Source organism: Drosophila montana, unplaced genomic scaffold, assembly GCF_035044405.1.
Source record: "Drosophila montana isolate Dmon_TW-CO22-7 unplaced genomic scaffold, ASM3504440v1 contig_3733_1, whole genome shotgun sequence".
Classification (NCBI taxonomy): Eukaryota; Metazoa; Arthropoda; class Insecta; order Diptera; family Drosophilidae; genus Drosophila; species Drosophila montana.
Genome location: NW_026998620.1, coordinates 525,128 through 552,464, shown reverse-complemented (window position 1 = coordinate 552,464; position 27,337 = coordinate 525,128). Strand labels below are relative to the sequence as shown.

Genomic DNA, 27,337 nt, shown 5'->3' with positions numbered 1-27,337 from the left:
ATACAGCAAGTCTTGCGCTTTGCACGTTTTCTTCAATAACTTTTGTGTTTCTTAACCGATCAGGATGAAATTTTGAACAGTAGATCTTATTGTGCTATAGAATATTTGTATGTACTCAAAAAGTCAATTGCATTAAATTGTGGCTTAAGTTGGTGGGCAATACAAGTTGGTTGATTATCTTGCTTTATAGATATGTGATTTATATATATACCCATTTTCAATGGGTTAAGAGTATAAAGAATACTTATAATAAGAGCTAGCACGCCTGAAAAAGGCGCAAAATGTTCAATCTCTTCTTCTGCTTGGAAGATCTTGTGCAGTTTTCTGCTCCGATTGATAAAGAACACGCAAAATATGCCAACATTTTAATAACATGGAATGCCACCATCCACCAATCACAAAGGCACAAAGGTATTGTTATTAAAATTGAAAACAAAAATATAATTCCGTGACTAATGAAAATGAAGCATTAATCTAAGATCCGATATCGGAATGCTTGATAAAAACCTGGTAGTTCATCAATGTCAGAAGGTTCAAGTGCCATCGGCCGGGTAGCTCCCAGAAAAAAGTGTTATCGCATAGTCTGACAGTAGGGCAGCAGAATATGGCTTATCGCACTTCACGTTTGTCAGGCTGTCGTCTAAGCCAAGAGCCAACTAAATATCAGGTAAGATTGGGCCAATGCCGAGAATTGGCCGATATCAATTTGGCAGCATGGAAACTTCAGTCATCTATCTACCACAACTATCCATCTATTTACTCTATCTATCCAAACTCTATACATCTATCTATCTATATATCTATCTAGCTATCGACCCTATCTACCCTAACTATCCAAACTCTATCCATCTACCTACCCTATCCATCTATCTTCCGTATCTATCCAAACTCTATCCAACTATCTATCCATCTATCTACCCCATTTATCCATCCATCTACCCTATCTATCCAAACTCTATCCATCTTTCTATCCAAAATCAATCCATCTATTTATCCAATTTATCCCAATTCTATCCATCTATCTATCCAATCTTCAAAAACTTTATCAAAAACTTTATCCATCTATCTACCCAAACGATCCAAACTCTATCCAAACTCTATCCAAACTCTATACATCCATCTATCCATCTATCTACCCTATCTATCCAATCTATCCAAACTCTATCTATCCATCTACCCTATTCATCTATCTATCTATTTATCTATCTATCTATCTATCTATCTATCTATCTATCTATCTACCCTATCTATACAAACTCTATCCATCTATCAACAATATCCATCTATCTTCCGTATCTATCCAAACTCTTTCCATCTCTCTATCCATCTATTTATCCAATTTATCCCAATTCCCTCCATCTATCTATCCAATCTTCAAAAACTTTATCCATCTATATACCCTATCTATCCAATCTATCCAAACTCTATCTATATATCTACCCTATCCATCTATCTATCTATTTGTCTATCTATCCATATATTTACCCTATCTATCTAAACTCCATTCATCTATCTACCCTATCTATCCAAATTGTTTCCATCTATCTATCTATCTATCTATCGTATCTATCAATCTATCTACCCTATTTATCCAAACTTTATCCATCTATCTATCCTATCTATCCCTCTATCTACTCCAATCTATCCAACCCACTTTGAAGAGCTCATTCCAAATCCAACTAGTTTTGTGTATTGTGTTTAAGATTCGAAAGCTCATCAGGAATTTATTGGCTTCCGCCATGCAGGAATGCAATAAATTTGGCCAGAAAACTAAAACTACTTGAAAGAGGAGACCAACATTTCCTTCGGTCCCTTTTTTTTTGTGGGTGGGTGTCCTTTAAAGTTTTGACTGGCCCGAGTCTGTAAGCCGAGCCGAGTGTGTAAGCACTTCCGGGTTGCCCAGAGAGACGGCAATTTCCGTTATTGGCTTTTGGCCAGATAAGTGAGGCTCTGGACTTGCGAAGCATATCACACGCATCCGCGAAGGCAGAAAATAAAACGTCAACTAATTCTAAATGGTGTGGTGTGAGGAGGGAAGGGGAGGGGGTAGAGGAGTGGGGAGTATGACACTTCCGTCGGGGGAATTGTTCCGGGTCTACTTATGACAATCATAATGTTATTAATAAAAATGGTTTTACGACAATCATGATAAAAGCAAAACGGGCTAACAGCCGCCCCCCACCCCCCCTTCCGCAAATTTAATGCAATTTATTATCCTTTTTTCATTATCTGGCCAAAGATGGCCCACTCCTAGCTGGAGGGGAGGAGGGGGATGAGGGGGGATGGGAGGGGGGCTACAACTAGCTACAGTTGTTCGTCCATTGTGGTTGCCGCCAACAATGAAGTCACGTGGCACCAATTTGAGCATCCGCTCCATTGTTGCTGTGTTCCCCCCCCCCCCCCCCCCCCAGTTGTTCTAATACCCTGTGAAAATGTATAAATAGGGCATGCTGTTTTGGTGCAGAGATATGAAACAGGCAGTAAAATAAAATAATAAATATAAAATATATAATGTCTTGCCTGAGGAGTCAATATAGAAATGTCATCTGTTTCCACTTGAATTGTATCGATATAAATCGATTTTGAAAGAAGGGTTTTTTCTTAGGCAATGGATGTTGTGAAAATAGATGAACAGTGTATATTGTTTTTGGGAAGATGTATGACACAGGCATAAGGAAGTATATAAAATATATTTGTTCTTGCTTGAGGAGTCAATATAGAAATTTCATCCGCTTCCACTTCAATTATATCGATATAAATCGATTTTTAAATAAGCTTATATCCTAGGCATAGTTTAGAAGATTGTAAGAGCTGGATATCCAGTTAAATTGGAAGAAGAGGGTATGGAAGGGGGTGGAAGAAAGCATATAAAATATATTTATTCCTGCCTGGGGAGACCCCATTTCCATAAAATCGATATAAATCGATTGTGAAAAAAGGCTCTTTTCTTAGGCATATTTTAGAAGATTGTTAGATCTGGATATGTAGGGTATGCTGGGTATGTAGGTAACTAAACTGGGTAAAGTATTTGCAGGCTAAGAATCAAGATCGTGTAATAAAAACCGAAGCTATTCAAGAATGCATTTTCCATGGAGTAAGGATGGGGAATGAAGAAGCAGAAGGGGGTATTTTTTTTTTTAATTCTTCGCAGCTGTGCCTAGGGTATCCTTCTAGTCGAGCACTAAGCACTCTGAGCACTCTGAGCTCTCCTTCTAGCACTTGCTGGTGTCACGGTTGTCTTTGCAGGAATAACATTAACCACAACCTGGCCTGGTCGACTGTCTGGTCGTGTGCCCCTTGTGGATGGGCCACGCAGCAGTCGCCAGGCCTAACGAGACTTTGAATAGGGCAACCTGCTTCGCAGTTGGCTGTAAATGATAATAAATTGCGTTAGGAAGCGTTGGCTGGCTATGGAAAATTCAAATTAAGTAATTAAGCGTGCGGTTGAGCCCCACACCAAGTGCGGACTGTGAAGCTAGTTTAATCTTTCGCTTTGAACTGGTTTTAGACAAATAAAATCGACTATAAACTGGATATCTACGAGAATATACAGCATAGCCTAGCTCTATAAATAAGCTACGACTAGCAGATACCCTGGCCCCAAGAGAGAAGTTGCCATTGGAAGCTTTTTAGCTTTCTTCTGTGAAAGATGCGCGCTTGAATTGAAACATCGGTGCTTAGAGTCCGATCTAATCGAACTTTTCAGAGTGTAAATAGGAAAATAAATGTGTGTTAATATCAAAGAGCATAAACTTACCGCTAAAAAAGAGCTACAAGTCGAGCTACAATAAATAATATACGACTAGCAGATACCCTGGCCCCAAGAGATATACCCTGGCCTCATTGGAAGCTTTTTAGCTTTCTTCGGTGCTTAGAGTCCGATCTAATCGAACGTTTTACCTCGAGAAAAGAGCAAAAAAAAATAGAATATACGACTAGCAGATACCCTGTCCCAAAGGAGAAGTTGCCAAAGAAGAATTTTAGCTCACTTCTGTGAAAGAAGCGCGCTTAAATTAAAGCATCGGCGTTTAGAGTCCGATCTAATTGAACTTTTCAGAGCCAAATGGCAACAAATGTGTGTAAATATCAAATACCTCGAGAGAAGAGATAGGAGATGACATTCGGGGTTGCTGCTAGCTGGAATTCTGTTCAGCCCAAACCCGTCGCAATGCATTCGCATCGCATTCAATTATGTGCTCTGACATGGAACACGTTTCCAATTGATTGATTGATTGATGCTCGGATTTTTGATTAGACAGACGGGCGGCTAATCAGATATTCATGCGCCATTACGGTAGACGAGGCGCACTTCCGTTTCCATTTCCATTTCCGTGCCCCAAGAATGAAGCAACCGCCCCCGCCCCCTGCTTATTGATGAATCCGTCAGCTTCAATTTGTCGATTATTTTGTCTGCTCATGATTCGATTTTGCTGTTGTTGCCAAAAGTTTTGTGGCCCTAACTCGATTTGCATTTCTGATGCATTAGCTAGTTATGATCATGCTTATAGGGCTGGCTGGCAGGAGGGGAAGGGGACGGTAAGGGGAAGGTATGGGGGCGATTCGCACCCTAACACCAACAAAAATGATGGAGCTTATTGGGCCACACGCCTCCCGTTAAACAGTTGGCAATAAAACGCTTCAATAAACCAGCTCAGGCTCATTATTAACACAGCAAAAATCACGCTTGAATTCCCAAAACCCCAACTCTGAGCCGGGTTGCGGGAGGAATGCGGGCTGTCCTCGGACGACAGGCAACTGCTGCCGCCTGTCAGAGGCGGCGATAAAAATGTAATCCCAATGAAAAATAATGTTTCTCCATGTTGGCAGGATTCCAATTTAGCCGCAGTACAACCCCAAAGACCAGAACTCATTACGGGCGAGGTTGGGGGGGGGGGAGATGAGATGGAGGGGGAGTTGGATTGGTTCCATTGGCGGATCAATGTAAGAAAAAACGGAATCAGCATGCAGCATCTTAACCAATCTTGATGAAATTTTCAACAATAGATCTTATTGTGCTATAGAATATTTTAATATTCTCAAAAAGTCAATTGCATTAAAATTGCGGCTTTAATTGGTGGGCAATACAAATTGGTTTATTTGCTTGCTATGAGGTGTTAGCGGGCAGGTGGCGAGTCCATATGTAAGTTAGCACTGAGCATCTTTATCTAGCTTGTGAATCTTTCGAATCCTTGGCATCTTGGCATTTCCTCCCCACTCCAGCTGAAACCGAAGCAAATGAAGCGGAACAATTTAAAAAGGCAAAACAAATCCGTGACCGCCGAGAATGTGCTAACCCCTCTCCCAAGCCCAACCCCGCGCGTGACACCAGCAGCACCAGCTGTGACCCCAGCAGGAGCAGGGTGAATAAATAACTGAATGAATGACTGAATGAATGAATGACTGACTGAATGAATGACTGAGTGAATGAATGAATGAGTTGTTGCCGCTTTGTTCGCTTTGGCTGCTCGTAAAAGGGCTTCATTTATATTTTTGAGGGTGTTTCACCAGCCACGGCCAGCTCCAGCCTCCCGCTCCTGCTCCCACTCCCCCTCCTCCTCCTGCTCCCTCTCCCTTTCCTGTTCCTTCTGGCACGCACGCAACAATTGAGCCGTAAATCCTTTACGGTCTTAGCGCTGCTGTTTTACGCCGCTTTCAATACATTTTTTTTTGTTGGGCCTTTGGCTGCGCTTTTGTGTGTTTAAATACCCTTTCGGAGGGTATTCGAATTTTGTCAAGGCATATGTAATGCATAGAGGGAGACAACTTTGAGCCCATAAAGTATATATGAAACTGATCAATGTTAATAGGTGAGACTGTTTCCATAGAAACTTCTCTTCAAATCTTAAAGTTTGTGTCGGAATAGGATCAATATTTGATCGAGCTTAGCGGAAACGATTAGTTAGATATCTTGACAAAAGTTAGCATTCACTTAAACTTATTCAAATCTTTTCAATATCGGGTTACCGTAGCATATAGCTAAATAGACAAAGTTAGTCTGAAAACAAGTTCTTATATGATAAAATGTCTTCTTTTTCAAGATATCTTAACCAAGCTTATACTTATATAACGAGCCTTGTTGTTCATCTTATAAATATCGGACCATATGGCATACAGCTCGATTGGGAAAATCGACTTAAAAATAAGTTTTTATATAGAAAAATGTCTGGTTTTTTCAAGTATCTTGACAATATCGGTTTTATATGAAAATATATTTTCTTTCTAAAGATATATTCTTCAAGCTTATATATTACGAGTCTTGATTCGATTTAAAAAGTTTTTATATTTATGTAAAAATATCTTGTTTTTCCAGGAATCTTCTCCAGGATTATCTATTACGAGCCTTGATGTTAGCTTAACAGGAGAAGTCGGTTTAAAAACAATTTTTTATATGAAAAAATGTCTTCTCCGAGCTTACCTATTGCGAGCATTAATATTCCCCTCGAATATCTTTAGACACAATTTGACAAGGGCATTCAACTTTCGGTGTCGCGGAAAAATCTCTGCTCTTTCTTGTTTGAATCGTTTTGAGCCCCATTCATTGAAACTTGGATCAGGGTATACGAAAGGACCTTGCACACACTTTTGTGCGGCAAACTGAAATGAGCTGGCGCATTATTTTCATTTTTAATTGTTCGAATTGAAACAAGCGGAAAGCGCAAATTGCTTGCGTATTGTTTGCCAAACGAGTTGCAACTCATATTGACTCGTTATTTGCCCGCAAATTGTACACACAAAAGCGAGCAAGGACAATAGAGACACAGATACTTCAATACATGTCCTAACTTTGGCGCTTGCCACGCCTACCGCCCCCGCCCCCCCCCCTCTGGGCAAAAAGCTAAAGTTACATTTTGGGCAGGGTCTCGTGACGGGCAAAGTTGCTAATGGAAATTGTGAAAAGAAAATCCATTTTCCACACGGCAACATCGTTGCCACATTTCTGGCCCCAGGGCACGCACACAATTTCCTCTCGACCTGCTCCTGGTCCCATCCCTTCCCCATCCACACCCCCCTCCTGTTGGCTTTGATGAACAACCACCAAAACAACCAAACAACCACCCCGAGCTAGTAAAACTTTGCTCCTTCCACATTTTGGCTTCAAGCCCCAACAAGTTGAAGCTTTCCATGCAACTGAGAATTATATTTTTTTTATTTTTAGTTAATTTGTTTTTATATTGTAACATTCATATCTGAGAATTAATATTAACAAACAATCCAACAAACAATAAGTTATAAAAAAACAATTAGCAGCTTTTCGGAATAGCTATTTAAAGAATTTTCAGTTACTTTCATCAGCAGACTTTGCGAACGACATGTCACACTTTTTAGCACCTTAACTTGTTGAGAATTGTAAGCAAAAACTGTTTTATAGCTCTCTCTTTTTTTTTATAGAAGTTTACTTAACACAGATGAGTCGATTCCACCCGTAATTATCCCAAGTCTATCCCAATTTTTAGCCAGGAAGTTTAAATATCGATAATTGTCTCTATACAGATTCAATTCATTCTTGATGAATTGAATATTGTGGTGACCAGATACATGAGCCATACTCGTCGTACCAAAGGTATATATATAAGTAAATTCAAGAATGTTCCTGGAGATCTGTAGATTCAAGAGCCCATGCTGGGACGCTGAAATAATAGAGCTACATAAATGTTGTAGTTGACATTTAATGATTCTCTCAAAAGCTTTAGGTATAGCGGATAATTTGGAAATATCTCTGTAGTTTTTTACATCGGACTTACTCCCTTCATTATGGAGAGGGATAAAATATATAAAGAGTTTACAGACAATACAAAAAGATTAAGGATAGGTTTACTTAGTACTGCAGTACCTGAGCACACAAGCGGGAACACCATCAGGGCCCGGTGAGTTACCGGCTTGATTGTGTTAAGGTCGCTGAGAAGCGAACTTTTTAGTAATTATAAGATTTAAGATGATTAAAAAAAGTTTGCTAACAGATCGGCAATGCCTGGATCAATATTTGCGCTCTCATCTGAAAAATACCGCACAATTTCCAAACGCCTTGACTCGACAGCCGCACCAACAATTCAAATTGAACGCCAAAAGAGTTATTCAAATGGCAACACATAATCACAGCACAGAGAACAATGTAATCGCATTTGCAACGCTGTTTATATAATTCAATAAAGACGCGCATTAATGCTTGTGTACATTATACAGAAATTCTTGAAATTTGCGCTAGCTGCAGCAAGCACGTGTCAATAAGCCCACATTATCCTCAATAACTTTTGTGTTTCTTAACCAATCTTGATGAAATTTTCAACAGTAAAGCTTATTGTGCTATAGAATATTTGTATTTTCTCAAAAAGTCAATTGCATTAAAATTGTGGCTTTAATTGGTGGGCAATACAAATTCGTTTATTTGCTTGCTATGAGGTGTTAGCGGGCAGTTGGCGAGTCCATATGTAAGGACGGACGACACCGACTGATGGACGGACAGGCGGACAGACACTCGGACATGGCTAAATAGACTCGGCTATTGATGCTGTTCAAGAATATATATACTTTATGGGGTCGGAGATGCTTCCTTCTGCCTGTTACATACATTTGCACAACTAAATTAGACCCTTTTTACCCATTTTCAATTTATTCAGGGTATAAAAATAAACCGAGCAGGCAAACAGATTAAATAAATATTTTTAAATAGAGATGTAAAAATCCAAACGAAGCACACAAAAGAAAAAAACACGTCTGTTCGCTTGAAAGAGTAGAACGAATGTTCAATTAGTTAATTAATATAATGAAAGACTTTACGTTTCTTTTTTTTTCATGGTTAACAATTATATTTCAATAGTATTTGTTTTGTTTGTTTGTTGTATGCGTGTATTTTGCTCTTTAATATGCATTATATCATTATCCATTCGATACTTTTCAATTACAATAATTTATTTGCGTATTCATAGTTTTCGTTTACTGTTCATTCCATTCAAAACTCCTTAGCCATGATTTTTGGGGCGAAAGTTGGGAATTCATTTGGGTTTTTCTTTAAATGTATATCCCGTGTGGGATTAATCGAAGGGAAAGTAACTCTAGACATGAAGTTTTACCCGTCAATCATAGCTCATCTAGGTCTATGATACCATATTAATGCAAGGATATAGATTTGTATATATCGGAACACCGAGGGTTAGTTTAGAATGAATGCGTATAACTTTAGTTAAAGTCCGATTTTAGTTAAGGATTTTAGTTAAACTTAATTTTGCATAGTTGGATAGACTTTGAAATAGAACAGCAACGTTTCAGAACTGGGCTAGGTAGAATAGTTGGGTTTTTTTCTTTGCATTTGCATTTGCTTTGCTTCTGTATGACGTAATTCATTGATTTTCTATTATAATTATATAATATTACAAGTACTAGTTTAACACAAACGTCTATAACATTAGCTGAAACAAATTGTGACAAATTTCAATTTAATCTAGCACAATTTCGTACTTAAATATATATATATATGTGTGTATATGTATATGTATGTGTACGTACTTGAAACACTTTGATCAGAACTTAGTGTTAGATAGTAGACTATACAGAACTGAACTGTGGCGGCATTTCTTGAGGGCTTTCGAATACAATTTCCTATAATTTATAACTGATATTCACTAAACGATCAAAATGTATAACAAATATTATAAACCATTTTGGGGTTTACCATAGTTCATATTCGATAATGTTTCTTAGTTTTCCAAATGAAAATAATAATAATATTAATTTGCATGTAATTGTAATTATAATAAGTATAATATGCTATTGAACATTTAACACTTTAATTTATTTATTTTATGTTGAAATATTTTGAAATTATCTTTTTTGCATATTTCTCCATTATATTTATGCGTATATTAATATTTATATTTTACATTATTTTTGTTGTTTTTATTTTATATATTATATTTTTTAGCAACATTATTTAATTTTTACAATACATACAGAGATATATTTGTTATATTTGTTTCTTCTTTTCTCTTTAGCTTATTTTTATAAAATTTCGTAAGATATTACACATTTCCGGCACTGTTGCGTGTTCTGTAAGCCTTACTTGAAGATCCCCGGAAACTTCACAACACTGTTTCCGAATGCGACTCTACTGTTTAGAGTCAAAGAGCACTCGATAGTGTTGCACAGTTCCCGCGGACTCTCCAGTCAGTTACCAACCCTCTTTATTTAATTTTAAAATTTCATATTATACTCGTTTTATTTATAATTCAATTCTGGAAGTTTCTTCTGCATAAATCCTGTTCAATTTTTTTGAAGAACATGCTGGAATTGAAATACAAAACCATTTTTTTAGAAGAATTGAGTTACATATTGTTATACAGATTTATTTATGCCTAGGATTTGTTTACATTTTCAAAGTATTTGGTATATTGCTTTTAGAAATGTCCATTAAATATACATATGCGTGTTTAAATTTTTTATTCTGATATATTATTATTATGTATATATTTGTTTTGGTTCATTTGAAACAGATCGTAGCAATATCTTTCAGATTCCGCTCTAATGTGCTTTAAATGAAATGATTAAATTATCCTTTGATCCTTTGAGTGAGTATTTTCTTTGTGAACATGGATCATAATCATATATATATATAAACTATATATTTTTTAATTCATTTTAAATTTGTTTTGCTAAATATATATTTATATTATATAGTTTTGCATTTAGATTCTGTTCGCACGGTCTGTACGTTGTTTTTTTTAATTGATACATTTGATGGGAGATTTTTTCATGAGTTTTATTCATTATGTAGTTATACATATTGCTAAAGCGCGTTAATATGTAGAACTCTTAAGATCTATGTTAATTATGTATATGCGTATATTAAACAAAAATTATAATAGACGTTTTAGGTAATTGATCAAATGACGCTGTGCAATCAAACAATATTTTTGTTATATTCAAAATCTTAGCCGAAACTTTAAAACTAATTGCTTTGAAAATCAGTGCATTTGCTAGACACACAGATATGTGTGTATGTATGTATGTATGTGTGTACACTCAAAAAAATTAGTTAACCACAACTGTAGAAAATCGCCAAAAAATGTTTTTTGAATATTTTTGTTTAATGATCAATTTTCTCCAAGCAAGAAAATTTACTTTTCGAAACAATAAATGTTACTGGAATTAAGAAATTATTTAAATTTTTTCTTGGCTGCTTTCTAAAATGTAGGACTAAATAATTTTCAGTGTATGTTGTATATGAGAGAGTATATAAACTGGACGCTTAAGAATTCCTCAAGAAGAGTTGCTCCTTGAGAATTCCTCAGAATAACCCATTGTACACTCAAAAAAATTGTTTACCACAATTTTAGAAAATCGCCATAAAATATTTTTCGAAAATTTATGTTTAAATCAATTTTTTTAAATCAAGAAAATTTACTTTTAAAAACAAGAAATTTTACTGAAATTAAGAAAATATTTAAGTTTTTTCTTGGCTGCTTTCTAAAATGTAGAACTAAATAATTTTCAGTGTATGTTATATATGAGAGAGTATATAAACTGGACGCTTAAGAATTCCTCAAGAAGAGTTGCTCCTTGAGAATTCCTCAGAATAACCCATTGTACACTCAAAAAAATTGTTTACCACAATTTTAGAAAATCGCCATAAAATATTTTTCGAAAATTTATGTTTAAATCAATTTTTATAAATCAAGAAAATTTACTTTTAAGAACAAGAAATTTTACTGAAGTTAAAAATAAAATATTTTTTTTTTTGCAGATTTCTAAATTATAGAAATACCTTATTTTCAGTGTATGTTGTATATGAGAGAGTATATAAACTAGACGCTGCCTTTTTAAAATTCCTCAAAATAACTCATTGTACACTCAAAAAAATTGTTTTCCATTAAATATTTTATGCAAATTTTTGTTTAGTTATATATTCTTCCAAGCAAGAAAATTTGTTTTTAAAAACAAGAAAATTTTCTGAAATTAAAAAAAAATATTTTTTTTCTTGGCTAGTTTCTATGTGGAAATCCATTATTTTCAGTGTATGTTGTATATGAGAGAGTTTATAAACTAGGCGCAGCTCTTTTAAAAATGCCTCAAAATAACCCATAGATAATGCTGTAAGTGTATAAATATATACTCGTCGATTAGATAAACTTGCTATTAATTTGAAAATGGCCGTGTCACTGATATGTTTACGGATATAGAATGTTCAAGTGTTTTTTTTTTTGTGTCTCTATAATAAGTAGTATAATTCGACAAATACACATTAAGAACCTATTTTAATTGTTATATATATATATATTTATGTGTGATAACTAACACATAATAATAATTATCTGCAAAGTTAGCAAATCGGTTTGTTATGTATACAAAAATTCAGTTTACTTAAGGCTCTATATTTAGACCAGGCTAAAAGTAGTTGGGTGTATAATATATATATGGTAGCAATAAACTGCTCTCCAAAAAGTGCGGCAATCGAAATGAATTCAAATATATGTATATATATATCTGTTATGTATATATAGCTACGTTTAGATAATGCATCTCGATTTAGAGAGACACAAGGTACACACATTTATGCTATGCTATCCTCGAGCTGCTATCGCAAAGGGTATATACCCTCGCATAGAGTCGACAAGCAAATAATAATTGATTGGTAGGTAAATATGAAACATTTAATATTTTCAAAGTTGTTTTTTTCACATTACGGCCTATCGATATGTTACGATAAGTTATATATAATTATGATTCTACATGTATATATAGCAATAGTTAATATCACTTTTGGTAATTTAAACAGGCGAGCCATTCGAGACTCTGATATGTATCGTTACCTTGGTTGTGTCTTATGTTAAAAATCATTTAACCGAAAAATTTAATTGCCAAATAATATGGCACCACCGAACGGACGCCACTGTATGCGCACAGTACCGTCGCAATGACAACCGAAAAGGGTTCGATTTTGTGCAACTTGTGATATGTCTGCGATATGGTTGCCATTGCCTGGTTAACCACGACGGACCCGTAGCACAGTGAAGCCTGGTCGGCAGCGCCGCTTAACAGCTAATATATATATATATACTGTATATCTGATATCTGTTAAGGATCGGAGCTGGGAGCAGGCGTTGCTCCCCCGAGTTCGATCCAATTATGACTATGCTTTGGTTTCTCTAGCCGAGTAGAGGATCGATATATATATATACCATATATATATAGTGCGTATTTGCATTTAACTCAACTGGCGATCGTGTATAATACATAATTTGCATGCCATATGCATTTTATAGTGTACGTACCACTTGCTATATATATATATATATACTATATATAGGTAATATCCGTGGGAGTATAACGAAAAGAAAAATGTGAATAAAATGGTTTTCGACAACAGTTTAAAATCCTTGTCTGAAGGGATTTGCTGCTGGAGCTCTGCTTGGCGGCTGCTGGAAAGGATTGGCGACGCGCGGCTGGGCATAGCTGCCGCCCTGCTCCTGGTAGCCCGGCTGATAGCCCTGATCCTGCTGATAGCCCTGATCCGCCGCCGCCGTCGGCTGCTGCTGCTGCGCCTGATACTCGTCCAGGCTGGTCTCCTGCTCCGGCTGGTATTGCTGGCCGTACTCGAGATGATTCTTGAGCTCGCCGTCGACGGGCTTCTGGTCGTGCATGACATAGGTCTGGTATTCCTTGTTCGGCGGATCCTGCATCAAGATGTTCGCCTCGTTCTCGAACGGCTTAAAGTCATAGATGTTGCGCAGCTTGCGGAGCATCGGAACATAGGCGAGATTCGAGAAGGCGATCAGAAAGTTGAGCGCAGTGAAGCCAATTGCCTCGACAATGCCGCCGGCAATAATTGGACCCACGGCATACGCAATCGAATACGAGATGTCCGCAATCGCATAGATGCTCCCATAGACGGACACATAACGGACGTCCACCAGATAGCCCAGCATGGGCAACAGAGCGGTGTCTATCAACGCAATGCCAAAGCAGATTACGCAAATCGGGAGCATCAGCATCTTGTAGCCGCTGCAGAAGGGTATCACGAAGCAGGACAGACCCTCCAAGGCAAGTCCGCCGGCTGCCATTAGCCATTGATGTTGCGGATATTTACGGGCCATTTTCACCGTAATTATGACGCCCAACACGTGCGGGAAGAAGGCTGGCAGCCAGACCATGCCGATTTTCCAGTTTTCCGTTGTCATCGTATCCTCCATCCACAGGGAGATGGTCGGCTCGAGGAAGGCGAGCGCCACATTCGACATGGTCAAAGCGCCGGCACAGACGGCAATATATGGGTCAATGAGCAGCCGCCAAATGGGTATCACCTGACTCTGGACCTCTTTGCTCATCTTGATCTGTTCCTTGAACGGCTTCATTACCAGCAACAGCATCAAACCATCCAGCAGGCAGACTAGAGCGAGTATAAGAAATGGAACCTCTTTCCCGGCAAATTGATACAGCGCTCCGCCAAAAGGTGGCGCCACCAGGCAACCGAAACTGATAAAGGCCAGAGCAATGCCCAGCGCCTGCGAGCGTTCATTCTCCTCCGTAAAACGATCCGCAATCATGGCCAGACCCGAAGTATCCGCAAACGCAGAGCCGGCGCCCTGAAGCGACCTCGCAAAGAAGAGGACACTGTAGCTGGTGCCGCACGCGAAAACGGCCGTCGAGAAGAACATAATGGTCAGTCCAATCATCATTGGGATATCGTAGCCAATCTTATCGATTAGTCCGCCCGAGAACGGATTCACCATCAGCTGGACAATCGCCTTGGAGGCGAACAGTATGCCCGTCGCCGAATCCTGGCCATGATGATCATGATGCACCGGAATTATCCGGCCCGTAATATTATCGCGCAGCGGCGGCGGCGTCGGACCATCATCAAAGCTGCCAATCTCACGCAAATAGTCGGGTATAATCGGCACAATCACCATATACAACATGTTGTCCAGCAGCAGGGCAATCGATACAATTACCAGGATGAGACGCCGCTGATTCACCGGCTCCCTGATCTTCTCCCACACAATCTCCTTCACCTCGCCCACCTCCAGATTGATGAGCGGTATTTGGAATGAGGCCATTTTGTTTTAGCTGCTTTCTTTCTGATTCTCTTTTATTTTCTTTCTCTCTTTTTTTGCTCTTCTCTTTCTTTCCTTCGTTTTGTTCTTCGTTTTATTGTTGCTGCCCGGAAATCGCGCAACCGGAAATTGAGCAGCAATATGGCCGCTTCCGTTTCCGTTACCGTTACCGTTAATTGCCTTTGAAGGTTGCTCAACACTGTTCCTTTACATGATTTCGTGTTGTTGTTGGCATTCCAGAGAACAACCTTTAACGACACAGAAACAAGATTTCGTTAGTTTTTCTCTTTTTTATTCTCATTCTTATTTTTTCTTAGTCTCTCGCACAGTATTTATATTTGTTGGCATAATTTATCTGTTTTTTATTTTGATATATTTTTGTAATTTGCTTTTATGATTGAAATGTTGTTTCTGTGTTGCAAAAAGGTTGCCTGCTGGTGAACAAAAATGTGTATTGTTAGGATTAGTTTGCACAGCAAATTTAGCACAATTTCGACACACACATTATTTATTATAAGACAAGTTGATCAATTTTCTTTGACACATTTCAATCATAAAACAAATACCAAAAATATATATATACATATATTCAAATATTTAATATTAATTTACAATAAATACATATATACAAAAGCAATTATTTTAATTGGATTGTGCACAAAAAATGCTCAAGCCAAGTGTCCTGTACCCTTAAATATATTCACACTTTAATAATCACACGGCTTTCTCTTTCGGGGGTTAGTTTCGAGGAGAGTCCTCGAGAGTCGCGTGGCCACACTCGAGTCCTGTAATTACATGTAATCATTGCTTTGTTTTGTCCCACACAAAAAAAACCCACACACAACGTTTCAGCACAGCGAAGCACCTCTCGAATAACACGCGAGCCACAAGAACTGAATAATAAAGAACATAAAGCACAACCCAAAACCGAGCTGAACTTTAGGGTATACTAAAGTGCATGCCCTTTGTTGCATTAACATATTTTGTATACCCTTCTTGAATGTGGATAAAGTATATATAGATTAAAATACAAATTAAAGTTTTCAAAGTTAGATCCTTGCACTTTGGCACGCATCCAAGTTCCTGCAAATTTCATATTGTTCGGACTATAGAAACTGAACTTTATCAAAGTGCGGGGTTAAGGTAAGAAAAAGCACAGATACTCTATAAAGTGTGTACGTATAAGGAATATTATTTTATATTATTTTAATTTTTATTTTTATTATTATTATTATTATTATTATTATTATTATTATTATTATTATTATTATTATTATTATTATTTTTATTATTATTATTATTATTATTATTAATTATTTTTTAATTATTAATTAAATATTAAATATTAATTATTAATCAATCTCTGCCAAGCGATTAAATAAGGGAATATAATATATAGTTTCAAGTATGTAACTCATATTTATTTGTATTTACAAAAGAAGGAAAACGAGATATTTAAATAATTCGCCTTGTAGGTAAATCGTCGAGGGAAGGAATGTTTGCCACAGCAGCTGGGTCCAGGATATCTTCTAGTTGGGCACTCACAGATAGATTATTATAATTATTTTTTAACTGCATAAAAGAGTGGGCCACGTTTTTTAATATTCCAATTTCAACTGAGATAAGACTTGATCCACCCACTTAGCTGAGGTTTGAACCAGCAACCTCATTGTTCGCTTACCCAACTAACTGGGACACGAAGGCAACTCATTAATCTATGTATTAAATACAGATTAAAACGAAAATTGTAAATTTGTAAAGTTCGATTCTTGCACTTTGGCATGCATCCAAGTTCTCTGCAGTCTAGTTCTGCAGATTATATAATTATACTAATGTAGATTGACTGTACCCACAATTTCTTTATCTTTATCGCACTTTGAAACATTTTGAGAATTATTTAGTTTTTTTTGATGGATTTTTATCTGGGTCTGGTGTCTGGCACAACTGTCTGCTCTCCCAGGCCAGGGCTATCAATGCTGATCTAATTTCAACATTTATCTACCTTGCAGCTCGACGGGCTGCCACCCCAAATAGACAAAAACATAAAAACGTTACGTGTGCAGGGTATAAAAGTAACCCCCCCCTTCCCTCACCCCCCTCGGTTGTCTGATGGGGCCTTTGGTATATGCGAGACGCTGGAATAACATTTCGTTTTATCATTAAATTTTCATGACCACGTTCGTGTGTCGTGTTGTGTTGTGTTGTGTTGTGTCGAGTTTTCCCCCAGCCGCCTGTCTTGAGGCGGTCGGGTGAGGAGAGGGAGAGGGGGGGGCTGCTCTGATCGGGGGCGGCATTGCCAGCCCTTAAGCTCGCACATGAGTCAATTATCGTCTGTGTGTGTGTGTGAAACGTGTTTCCTTGTTATTACACCCTTGCAGAGGGTATTATAATTTTGTCATGAAATGTGTAACGCATAGAAGGAGACATCTCCGAACCCATAAAGTATATATATTCTTGATCAGTATCAACAGAAGAGTCGATATATCTGTTCGTCTGTCCGTCTTTCTGTTTCTATGCGAACTAGTCTCTCAGTTTAAAAGCTATCTTAATGAAACTTTGCAGAAGTGCTTCTTTCTGTTTGACAAAGTATATATGTCAGAATCAGCTGGATCGGACCACTATTTTATATAGCTGCCATAAGAACGATAGGTCGAAAATGAGATTCTTATATGAAAAAGTTTTTTGTTTATTAAGATATCTTGACCAAACTTATCATTTTTTAGTTTTACTATGCTCCTCATATATTCGCAAAATCCTATCAACATCGGGCAGCTTTATCATATAGCTGACATAGGAACGATCGGTTGAAAATTAAGTACTTGTATGGAAAACTTTTTTGTTTCTCAAGATATCTTGACGAAACTTGGCATTTATAAGTTTCACTATGTTCCATACATTAATGGAAAATCTTATTTACATCGGACTACTATATCATATAGCTACCATAGGAACGATTGGTCGAAAAGTAGGTTCTTGTATGGAAAACTTTTTTGTTTTTCAAGATATCTCAACCATACTCGCCATAAACTATTTTCCCCTATTTCCATCTTAGATACGGGGTAAGGACTATGAGCATTATACAAAAGTTGGCTCTGCAAGGGTATTAAATCTTCGGCGTGCCGAAGATAAAACTTCTTTCTCGTTTTGCATTGAACGACTTTAATTTTGGTTATTTTTTGTGCCAGCGGCCCGCAACTACAACAACAACAAACAGGCAGGAGGAGAGCCCGGCCCAGGTGGGTCGTTGTACTTGACCCTGGGGTTGGCTGCACGCGGAGCTTTTATCAAAGCCAGGGGTTGGCTCTGGCGCTGGTCGAGTCAAGTGCAGAAACGTGTGTGTGCGGCTATAATAAGGAGCGAGAGCTCCGGGCCGCAAGCACGGCGGCAGGAGGATTATTAAAGGCCATGTTGAACATCAAACACCGCCAATTTATATTTACGCCTTTATAATTTTATTGATTTTTCCCGCGCGCTGACTGGCAAAACTCTGCCCAGCTGACGCATTTCCCACTGATAAAACATTTTGTTCGTTATTTTATTATTTTATGTTAGCCAACATGAAATTTCAGTTCTGCGGCCTTTTGTTGCTGGGGCTCTTTGCTCATTATCCCGGGTCTCGCTTTATTTTTGGTTTCCTTTTCATATTTGCGCAACAGCCTCCCGAGCTGCCGCTTCCCCCTGCCAGGGTATTCATCTTTTATGCATGAGGTCTGCATCTGTTTCGATTATTAAACATTCACAGGATATACAGAAATAAAAGCTGAGCAGAGCTCACCTGTGCAAAATTCAATCTATGCGATAGACAACTCGATAAAGCCCCAAAGTGCACTTTTCCCACTCTCCGGCTGCAAATGTAATTTGAGCTTGCCTGGCGGAAAAGGCAGCTGCGTAAAAATATACATATTGCTTTACGGATAGTTTTTCCCCAACTAAGTTTTAAGTGCAAGCAGCTTTAAATGTTCAGCTGGTTCACCTTGAAATATAGCCGACTTTTGCCGTTTTACCTGGGAACTTCACAGCAGTTCGCCATTGAAAGAAAATAAACGGACAGCTTAAGCTCGCGCTGTGCAGTTCCCCCTCTCCCCCTCTCCCCTCTCCCAACAAGCAGTGGGGCATCAAAATGAAATTACATTTATTTCTTGCTGCTGAGAATTTTCTGCACGTGTCTGGAGGGGCGTGCCCGTCCGACAAGGTAATCAGCGTAAAATACAATTTCATCTTTGCAAAGGTGAATGTAAAATATTCGCAAATCCTACAAAGCAGACTGTTCGGGCTTAACATTTTCATTTCTCAGTCTTGCTGTTCAAATTAAATATGCTCTAATAACGTTTGCCAACACTAACGCCTTGGGTTGCGTGTTGAAAAGTAGTCTTCCACAATATTTTAAAAATAGGCTACACATTTTATATCTCTGTTAAAGTCGGCGTAAAAATAGTGTGCAATAAATACGTTAGCCAACACGAAATATTGTGTTTAGTGTTGGAAAGCAGTATCCAAAAATATTTTGAAAATAAATTTAACATTTTGTTGTCTATTAAACTGTATGAATATGGTATACAATAAACACGTTTTCGAACACGGAATATTGTTTTTCAACACTAACATACTGTTCTAGTGTTGGAAAGCAGTATCCAAAAATAAAATGACAATAAACATTTTGTTTTCTATTAAACTATATAAATACGGTAAACAATAAATACGTTTGCCAACACGGAATATTGTGTTTAGTGTTGGGAAAATCTTCATACAGCGGTATGGGGTTCGGTTTTTAATTACATTTGCCATCCATGTGTTGTTAAGGTTGTTGGGAAGCAATATCCAAAAATATTTGGAAAATATATTAAACATTTTGTTCTCTATCAAACTGTTTAAATACGGTAAACAATAAATACGTTTGCCAACACTAACAAACTATGTTTAATGTTGGGAAGCAAATATATTTTGAAATGGAATATACATTTTGTAAAAATATGATGTATATTTAATACTTTTGCCAGTACGAAATATAGTGCTGTCTAATGAGAAACAGCATACAAAAATAAAACATAAAACAAGTTCAACATATTTGTTTCTCAATCACATTGTTAAAATAAGCAGACAATAAATGCATTTACCAACCCTAAGTGTTGGGCGGCAGTGTTCAAAAGCGGAATAGGAAAAACCAATCATAATATTTATGATAAGCCGACTTTCTCATGTCAGCCGACAAAAAAGGCAGTGCTAATCCTTACAAGTGTGCTATTGTACACTCACACACACCCACACACACACACACACACACACACGCACACACACACAGGGGGCACTCTGCAAGTGTTGTAAGCTGCTTTGCTCAAGTACCGAGACGGGGCAAGGGTTGTCGCTGTGGCAATTATCAGAGTTTGTGATTGTGTGTGTGTCTGTGTTCGTTGAGGCGTGCGCATATTTATGGCGCCCAGTGTGTAGCAAAATGTGTGTTGCCTAATTTCGGGCGCATTCATTGATTAATCGCAAGTGTAGCAAATTGTGGCTGTGTTCGATTAATTAACTACCTGACTAGCCGTGGTTAGCCGTGGCTAACTGTGGCCCCGCCCACAACTTGATCGATTTGCAAACGCCCTTTGGCTTTAGCCTTAACCCTCTTTTGTCACTCAAGCGCTTCTTTTGTCATCGTCAACCGACTTTAACCCCTCCCCCCCCCCACCCGTCGTCTTCTTTCGTGTTTGTGTTTTGTGTTTCAAGTTTAATTGTCTTGTCTTTGGCTTTGGCCCTATCGATTTCACATTGCATTACCAACAATTGGGTTAGCCAGGCTAAAATATTTTAATTGCAAAACTTTTAAAGAGCCCGAAGCTGCCCGAAGCTGTCAAAATTCATGCACAAAACGTGTCTAGATAAATGGCTATTCCCAGCTGTGGTCCCTCTGTTGTTGTTTCCCAGCCTAAAATGGCTTTTATCAATTCCCCAGAGAAGATGCGCAGATGCCACTTAGCTGGAAGCCAGCACAGATCCGGCTCCGACTTAGGGTCGGACTGGTGCCAGGAGCTGGGCGACGCAACATTATTCTCGCCTCCATAATCGTAAATATAAAGCATGTACATTACACCGAAGTTGGTTGGAGAAAATGGCGAAACTTTAATGTACTCTACACAAAGGCTATTTCGATTTTGTCACGAAATGTGCAACGCATACAAATTGACCTATTTTCAATCAAAAGCTAGATAAATTCTTGGAGAGTATCTAAAGATAAACTATATATATTCTTGGAGAGTAGCTAAAGATGAGCTAGATATATTCTTGGAGAGTTGCTAAAGATAAGCTAGATATATTCTTGGAGAGTTGCTAAAGATAAGCTAGATATAGGGAGAGTTTCTAAAGATAGGCTATATATATTCTTGGAGAATAGCTAAAGATGAGCTATACATATTCTTGGAGAGTTTCTAAAGATAAGCTATATATATTCTTGGAGAGTAGCTAAAGGTAAGCTATATATAGTCTTGGAGAGTTTCTAAAGATAAGCTAGATATATTTTGGAGAGTAGCTAAAGATAAGCTATATATATTCTTGGAGAGTAGCTAAAAATAAGCTATATATATTCTTGGAGAGTAGCTAAAAATAAGCTATATATATTCTTGGAGAGTATCAATAGATGAGAAGTCTCCTAGTTCTGTGACTTTCTTGATATAATTTGGAATAGACCCAACTATTTTATGCATATTATTTAATAAATAGAACGTTATATATTATCTATCTATCTATCTATCTATCTATCTATCTATCTATCTATCTATCTATCTATCTATCTATCTATCTACCTATCTATCTTTCTATCTATCTATTTATCTATCTATCTATCTATCTATCTATCTATCTACCATCTATCATTAACAAAGTGTTTGCAAAATTGATATCTTAATCAAGCTCAAGATATCTTAAATGGAAATCAAACCATTATGACCTTTACTTAGTTGACCTTTATAAGCTTTGCTCTAGGACTAGTAACTATAGTTGAGCACTCATTTTTTTTCTTTATTTCTCTAGGGTATTCAATCTTCGACCAGAGCCAGAGATAATTGCTAATTCTTCCTTTCCTCCTAATGGCACCACGAGGCGTATACGTGGCCTCTTTAGCTGCACGCACGATAAATCAAAACATTAACTGGGCGTGGCTAGAGGCGTATACAGCCTCTCCTCGTTACCCCCCCCCCCCCCTTCGTTTTTTTCTAGGATATGTGCCTCGGACAGCTTTGCTTACAAATTGATTTGCTCGTAAATAACGTCTATTGCTTTTCCTTCTTCGCCCGACAAATAAATTACCTTTATGTTCGGCATTTGCTGAACTACATTCATATTGTGCTAGATAGTTTTCTTTTTTCGCAGTCTAGTTAATTTAGTTGGCAAGCTGATTAATGGCATTTCTTGCCAGCTAGTTCGGGGTCTTATCACACGGCAAGCTTTAAGCAAAGCCAAAAAAAAATGTGAACATTTGTCGCGCCGAAAAATGCCTTCCAATCAACAACACCATCAGCGACCGGTTTACAACTTTTACGACTTTTGATGCGGCTGCTGACACAAGCAGCACGTTTCCTCCAAGTACTTTTGATACCCACTAAAAATGGCTGAGAAGGGCATATTGATTCTTGTGCGAATTTGTGTAGCAAGAGGCAAGCCTGCAAGTCTTTCATATTCACGATTAGAGCGTCGAACAGAGTCGATGTTTGTTTGGGCTTGGTACAGGGTATCTGCTAGCTGAGAAGGGCATATTGTTTCTTGTGCGAATTTGTGTGACAAGCAGAAGGAAGAAGTCATCTCCAGGCCTGTAAAGCAGGGACTTAGTCCATGTTCGTCTGTCCATCTGCAGCTAGAGCACCTTCTTACAGGGTATATGCTAGCCGTTCACTCTGTTTGATGTCGACTGGCTTCAACCCTCGAGCTGCTGCTGCTGCTGCTGGTTGCGGTCTCTGGTCTCTGGTCTGGCTGGGCGGGTCGTTCTCGTTTTATCGGGCAGCATCTAGACAAATGCGTTACTTGTTTCTCGTTTTTGGCTTATTACGAGCTACCTTCCTTTGGCGGCCTTCGTCAGGCTTTGTCTCAGCGTCCTCGCTGAGGTCCTTTCCAACCCCTGCGAATATATATATGTGTGGTCCTTCCGTCCCCCTTTTTGTTTTGACAAGCAACCGCGATGAACACATCAGCGTTACAAACGCGTCTACAAGGGCAAACAAGGCAAACAATCTAATGACGAGGCATTCCTCGCCCTCTCCTTACACACACACACAAACACACACACCAAATACATACATATCTGTGTGTTTATCTTTGTGTTTGTGTGGCAAATTTATATTTATTGGCTTCATTATGCAGCAGCCACAGCAGCAGCAGCAGCAGCAGCCGGGCAAATTCTTTGCTCAGGTGTTTGTCTTCTTCATAAAGTTGAGCTAGATATTTTTGCCAAGAGATATTTCAGCTTTTAATGATTTAACGAGAAACCACACACACACACACCGACACACGCACACAAATTTAATTAGCTTTTGCAATCTAATAATGTAGTTTTCTTTAGGAACGAGCAATATTTAATTGATATTAAATACACAATTTTTTCATGGATTAAATAATTATGATAAATTATTTTTATATTAAATACCCAATTTGTTTTCATGGATTAAATAATTAAGATAAATTATTTGCAGTATTACAGAAGAAGAAAAACTGGGCTCTACTTAAAAATTTAAATGTCAAAATTTCTGTTTAAACTATAATAATTTTACAATATTTTTAATGATTTTTAAATATCATTTATATTTATTTTGAAAATTAATAAATTAGGATAAAAGTACTAAGAAACTACTTGATTGATATTAAATACCAATTTATTTTCGAAGATTAAATAAATAAAATAAACTTTTCAGAGAAATTATTTGCAGCATCATAGAAGAAAAACTAGAATCCAATAAAAAATATAAATGGAAAGTTTTGTGTTTAAATTATAATCGGATGCTTTAAAATATTTCTAATTGTTTTTAAATATCATTTTTATTTAGTTTTCAAAATTAATAAATTAAGATAAATTGTTTTAAGAAAACTACTTGAAAAAGAAAAACTCTAAGTTTTCTGTCAACTAAAAGCTGAAAATATTATTTTTTCTAATCCAATGCGTATTTTATTTAAAAATATATCACAAATTTAAATATTCCAAAATATTTCAAATCGCTTTAGTTCTCGTCGCTTCTCTTCTACAAAAACTACTTTCGATATTTGTAAAATAATATAATACAATTACTTTCCAATTTCTACAATATTTTCAATTTTAGAAACAATCAATAAGTTTCTCAGAGAACTTATTTCGAATATCTATAAAAAGCGAACTGAAAAATTATATTAAATGGTATTTATTAAAATTCCCAACTTGTTATAAAAATTAATAACAAATTGATGGAAAATTTTATGTATTATTTGTCCTTCGTCCTCTAACAAAAAATGGATAAAAAATGGATAAATGAAAATAAAACTCTTAAAATAATACAAATAATATTATTCGAAAATTGCAAGTTTGTTTTTAATTTGATTTCCCAAATAATATTCTCAGATATTCACTTGATTTTCAGACGCACAAAATATAAATCTTAAAATAATAAAAATAATATTAATCGAAGACTTTATTTTCAATTTGATTTCCCATATAATATTATCAGATATTCACTTGAGGCGCAGAAAATAAAACTCTTAAAATAATAAAATTTATATTAATCAAAAGTTTCTTTTCAAATTGATTTCCTCAATAATATTCTCAGATATTCACTTGAGGCGTAGAAAATAAAACTCTTAAATCAATACAAAAAATATTAATCAAAAGTTTTTGTTTTAATTTGATTTCCCAAATAATATTCTCGGCTATAGATTACATAAGAACAAGAAGCGCGCACGCTTCTCGCCGCTGACACGTTAAAAGTCCAACTGTAAATGTTCCACTTCCATTTCGTACCACCGTCAAAAACGAAACGAAACGAAACGAAGCGAAACGAACTGTACATGTGGGCCATAAAGCAAATGTGTGTCTATCCACACCTTGGGAACTGTAGCAAGTGTGTAAATGAGAGTGTGTGTGTGTGTGTGTGTGTGTGTGTATGTGTGGTTTTGTGTGTGAGGACGAAACACTTGTGTTTGTATATGAGAAGTTGTTTAATTTGAATTAAATGCGAATATCCTCAGCGATTGTCAGGTTATGTAAGACTTGGACTTGGGAGAATATTCTGTGTGATTTATGGTGGAGCTCACCTGTATCGGTGCCAGGTGTAATATTGCTGAGGCGGTGGGTGAGAAAGCCGCGCAAATTGGAGACAACGCGCTGCGGCGAATTTGGCCCGCTGCCAATCGAGAAGCTACGCAATTTGGAGAACAGGGCCGCCGACTCCGCGCCACTGCCCGCGGCGCTGCTGTTGCTCTCGTTGGACGCCACGTTTCAGGCGGACTCAGATGCTCCTCTGGACCAGGAAGGCGAAAGCTCTCCTAGATTTTCCGTGTTATGTAAAAACTAAACAACGGACACACGTCGGAGGAGGAGTAGGAGCAGGACGAAGCCAACGACCGAACACAAGTATACCACGAACACGCCCGGATTTGCCCGCTTTGAGAATTTGTTTTTTTAATGAGTTATTTAATTTTGAAACTTTTTGTTAATTTTTTGCAAATTTTCAATTGTGTTTTCTCTGGTTTTTTGGGCGGCCGACGACAACGACAGCAATGCGGCAGCGTGCGTTGTGTCGTCCGGGCAGGAGCAAAGGTAACTTCTGTCTGGCCTGGCGCTGCTCGCCTCGCGCTGCTGCTGCTGCTATACCGTTATTTTTTTTGTCGGTATTCAGCCTGGAATTCGAAGCTCTGCCGTGCGACGTTCCACGGCGCAGGACATCACGCATGCGCCTCCATTTCCCAGCCAACCAATTGGCTGCCTGACTGACTGACACCCTTTCCCCTCCGTCTGCCCCTGGCGAGGCTTTTCTCTCGCCCAGTTGAGCACATTTGAATAAAATTCTATTCGCGCTGCGTCGTCGTCGTTGTCGTTGCCTTTGCCTCTGGCTTTGGCTCGCTTTTTGTTTTGTGCCCACGCAGAAGAAAATCAATTTTCACCTGTCTAGGCATTTTTCTTTATATATTTTTGTTTCTGCTGCTCCTACTTCTTCTTTTTCTCTATTTCGTAGCATACTTTTTGGCGCTTGCATAATTTTTTAATTTTTTTTTTTATATTTTTTTTTTAGTTAATTTGTTTATATTGCATCAGAGATAGCTCAAGAAAATCAATTTTCACCTTTCTTTATAATTTCTTTATATATTTTTTCTATGTGCTTTTTTTTGTTTCTGCCACTTTTTCTAATTTTCATGTGTCGTAGCATTCTTTTTGGCGCTTATTTTTTTTCTTTTCAATTAATTTGTTTATACTGTATTAAAGATAGTTCAAGAAAATCAATTTGCACTTATCTGGGCATTTTTCTTTAAAAATTTTTTGTTAGTGCATATTTTTGTTTCATCTTCCTCTTTGTTTTTCATGTGGCGTAGCATACTTTTTGGCGCTTTTATTTTTTTTTAGTTAATTTGTTTATAGTGTATCAAAAATAATATATATTTATATGACAATAAAGATAGATCAAGAAAATCAATTTTCACCTGTCTAAATAATTTCTTTATATAGTTTTTCTTTGTGCTTATTTTTGTTTCTGCTTCTTCCTCTTCTTAATTTCATGTTTCGTAGCATACTTTTTGGCGCTTATATAAGAAAACGTTTGTCGCATTTTTTCGCTATTTGCCTCAGCAATTTTCACAGTTTCTTTTAATTTCCACAAGTAAATAAACTAAAAATACTCTCGCCCTAAACTATGCTGAGTCCTGATTAATATCTGCGGTCAGAGGTAAACTGCACTGCAGCCGTACCCTCCCCCTCCCCCTCCCCCTCGCCCATCCCCCTCAACTTCCGTCCAGCCCACAAGTGGGCCTTTCTTTTGTTCGAATGTCGCACAAATTTGGCAATTTCTTTGTCATTTATCACTTGCGGGCACTTTTTAGCAATTTATCAAGATTTAGCTTGTGCTCCCGACCTCAAATGTCGCAGCTCGGTTTGTGCTCTGATTTGCCACAAAATGATGTGACACAGGTTGCCCTTGAAAACGAAATAGAATTCATTTTACCCAAATGAACCAGAATATGCTACACTCTTGGAAATCTAAAGCAGATCGGAGGACACGCTCAGGCATTAAATGCAAATATAGTTACACTCAGAGAAAATCATAGGAATATTGTACAAAATTTTAAGTGGAAACGTT

The 27,337-nt window shown here is 37.4% G+C and overlaps 2 protein-coding genes across 2 annotated transcripts in view; both read right to left on the bottom strand.

Annotated features, from left to right (window-relative positions):
- Positions 1–25,485, bottom strand: part of ChAT (Choline acetyltransferase) — a gene marked incomplete at its 5' end in the record, with an annotated part of 38,231 nt that extends 12,746 nt beyond the window's left edge. Inside the window, one exon of the mRNA XM_064694638.1 lies at positions 25,302–25,485. Within this exon, the coding sequence (XP_064550708.1) occupies positions 25,302–25,485 (184 nt within the window). The remainder of the gene's footprint in view (positions 1–25,301) is intronic.
- Positions 11,871–25,440, bottom strand: VAChT (Vesicular acetylcholine transporter). The gene is made up of 2 exons (XM_064694072.1): positions 25,302–25,440; positions 11,871–15,292 (listed from the first exon to the last, which is right to left on the bottom strand). The coding sequence occupies exon 2, from the start codon at positions 15,045–15,047 to the stop codon at positions 13,359–13,361; it is 1,689 nt and encodes a 562-aa protein (XP_064550142.1). The 5' UTR covers positions 15,048–15,292; positions 25,302–25,440; the 3' UTR covers positions 11,871–13,358.
- Positions 25,486–27,337: the final 1,852 nt, after the last annotated feature.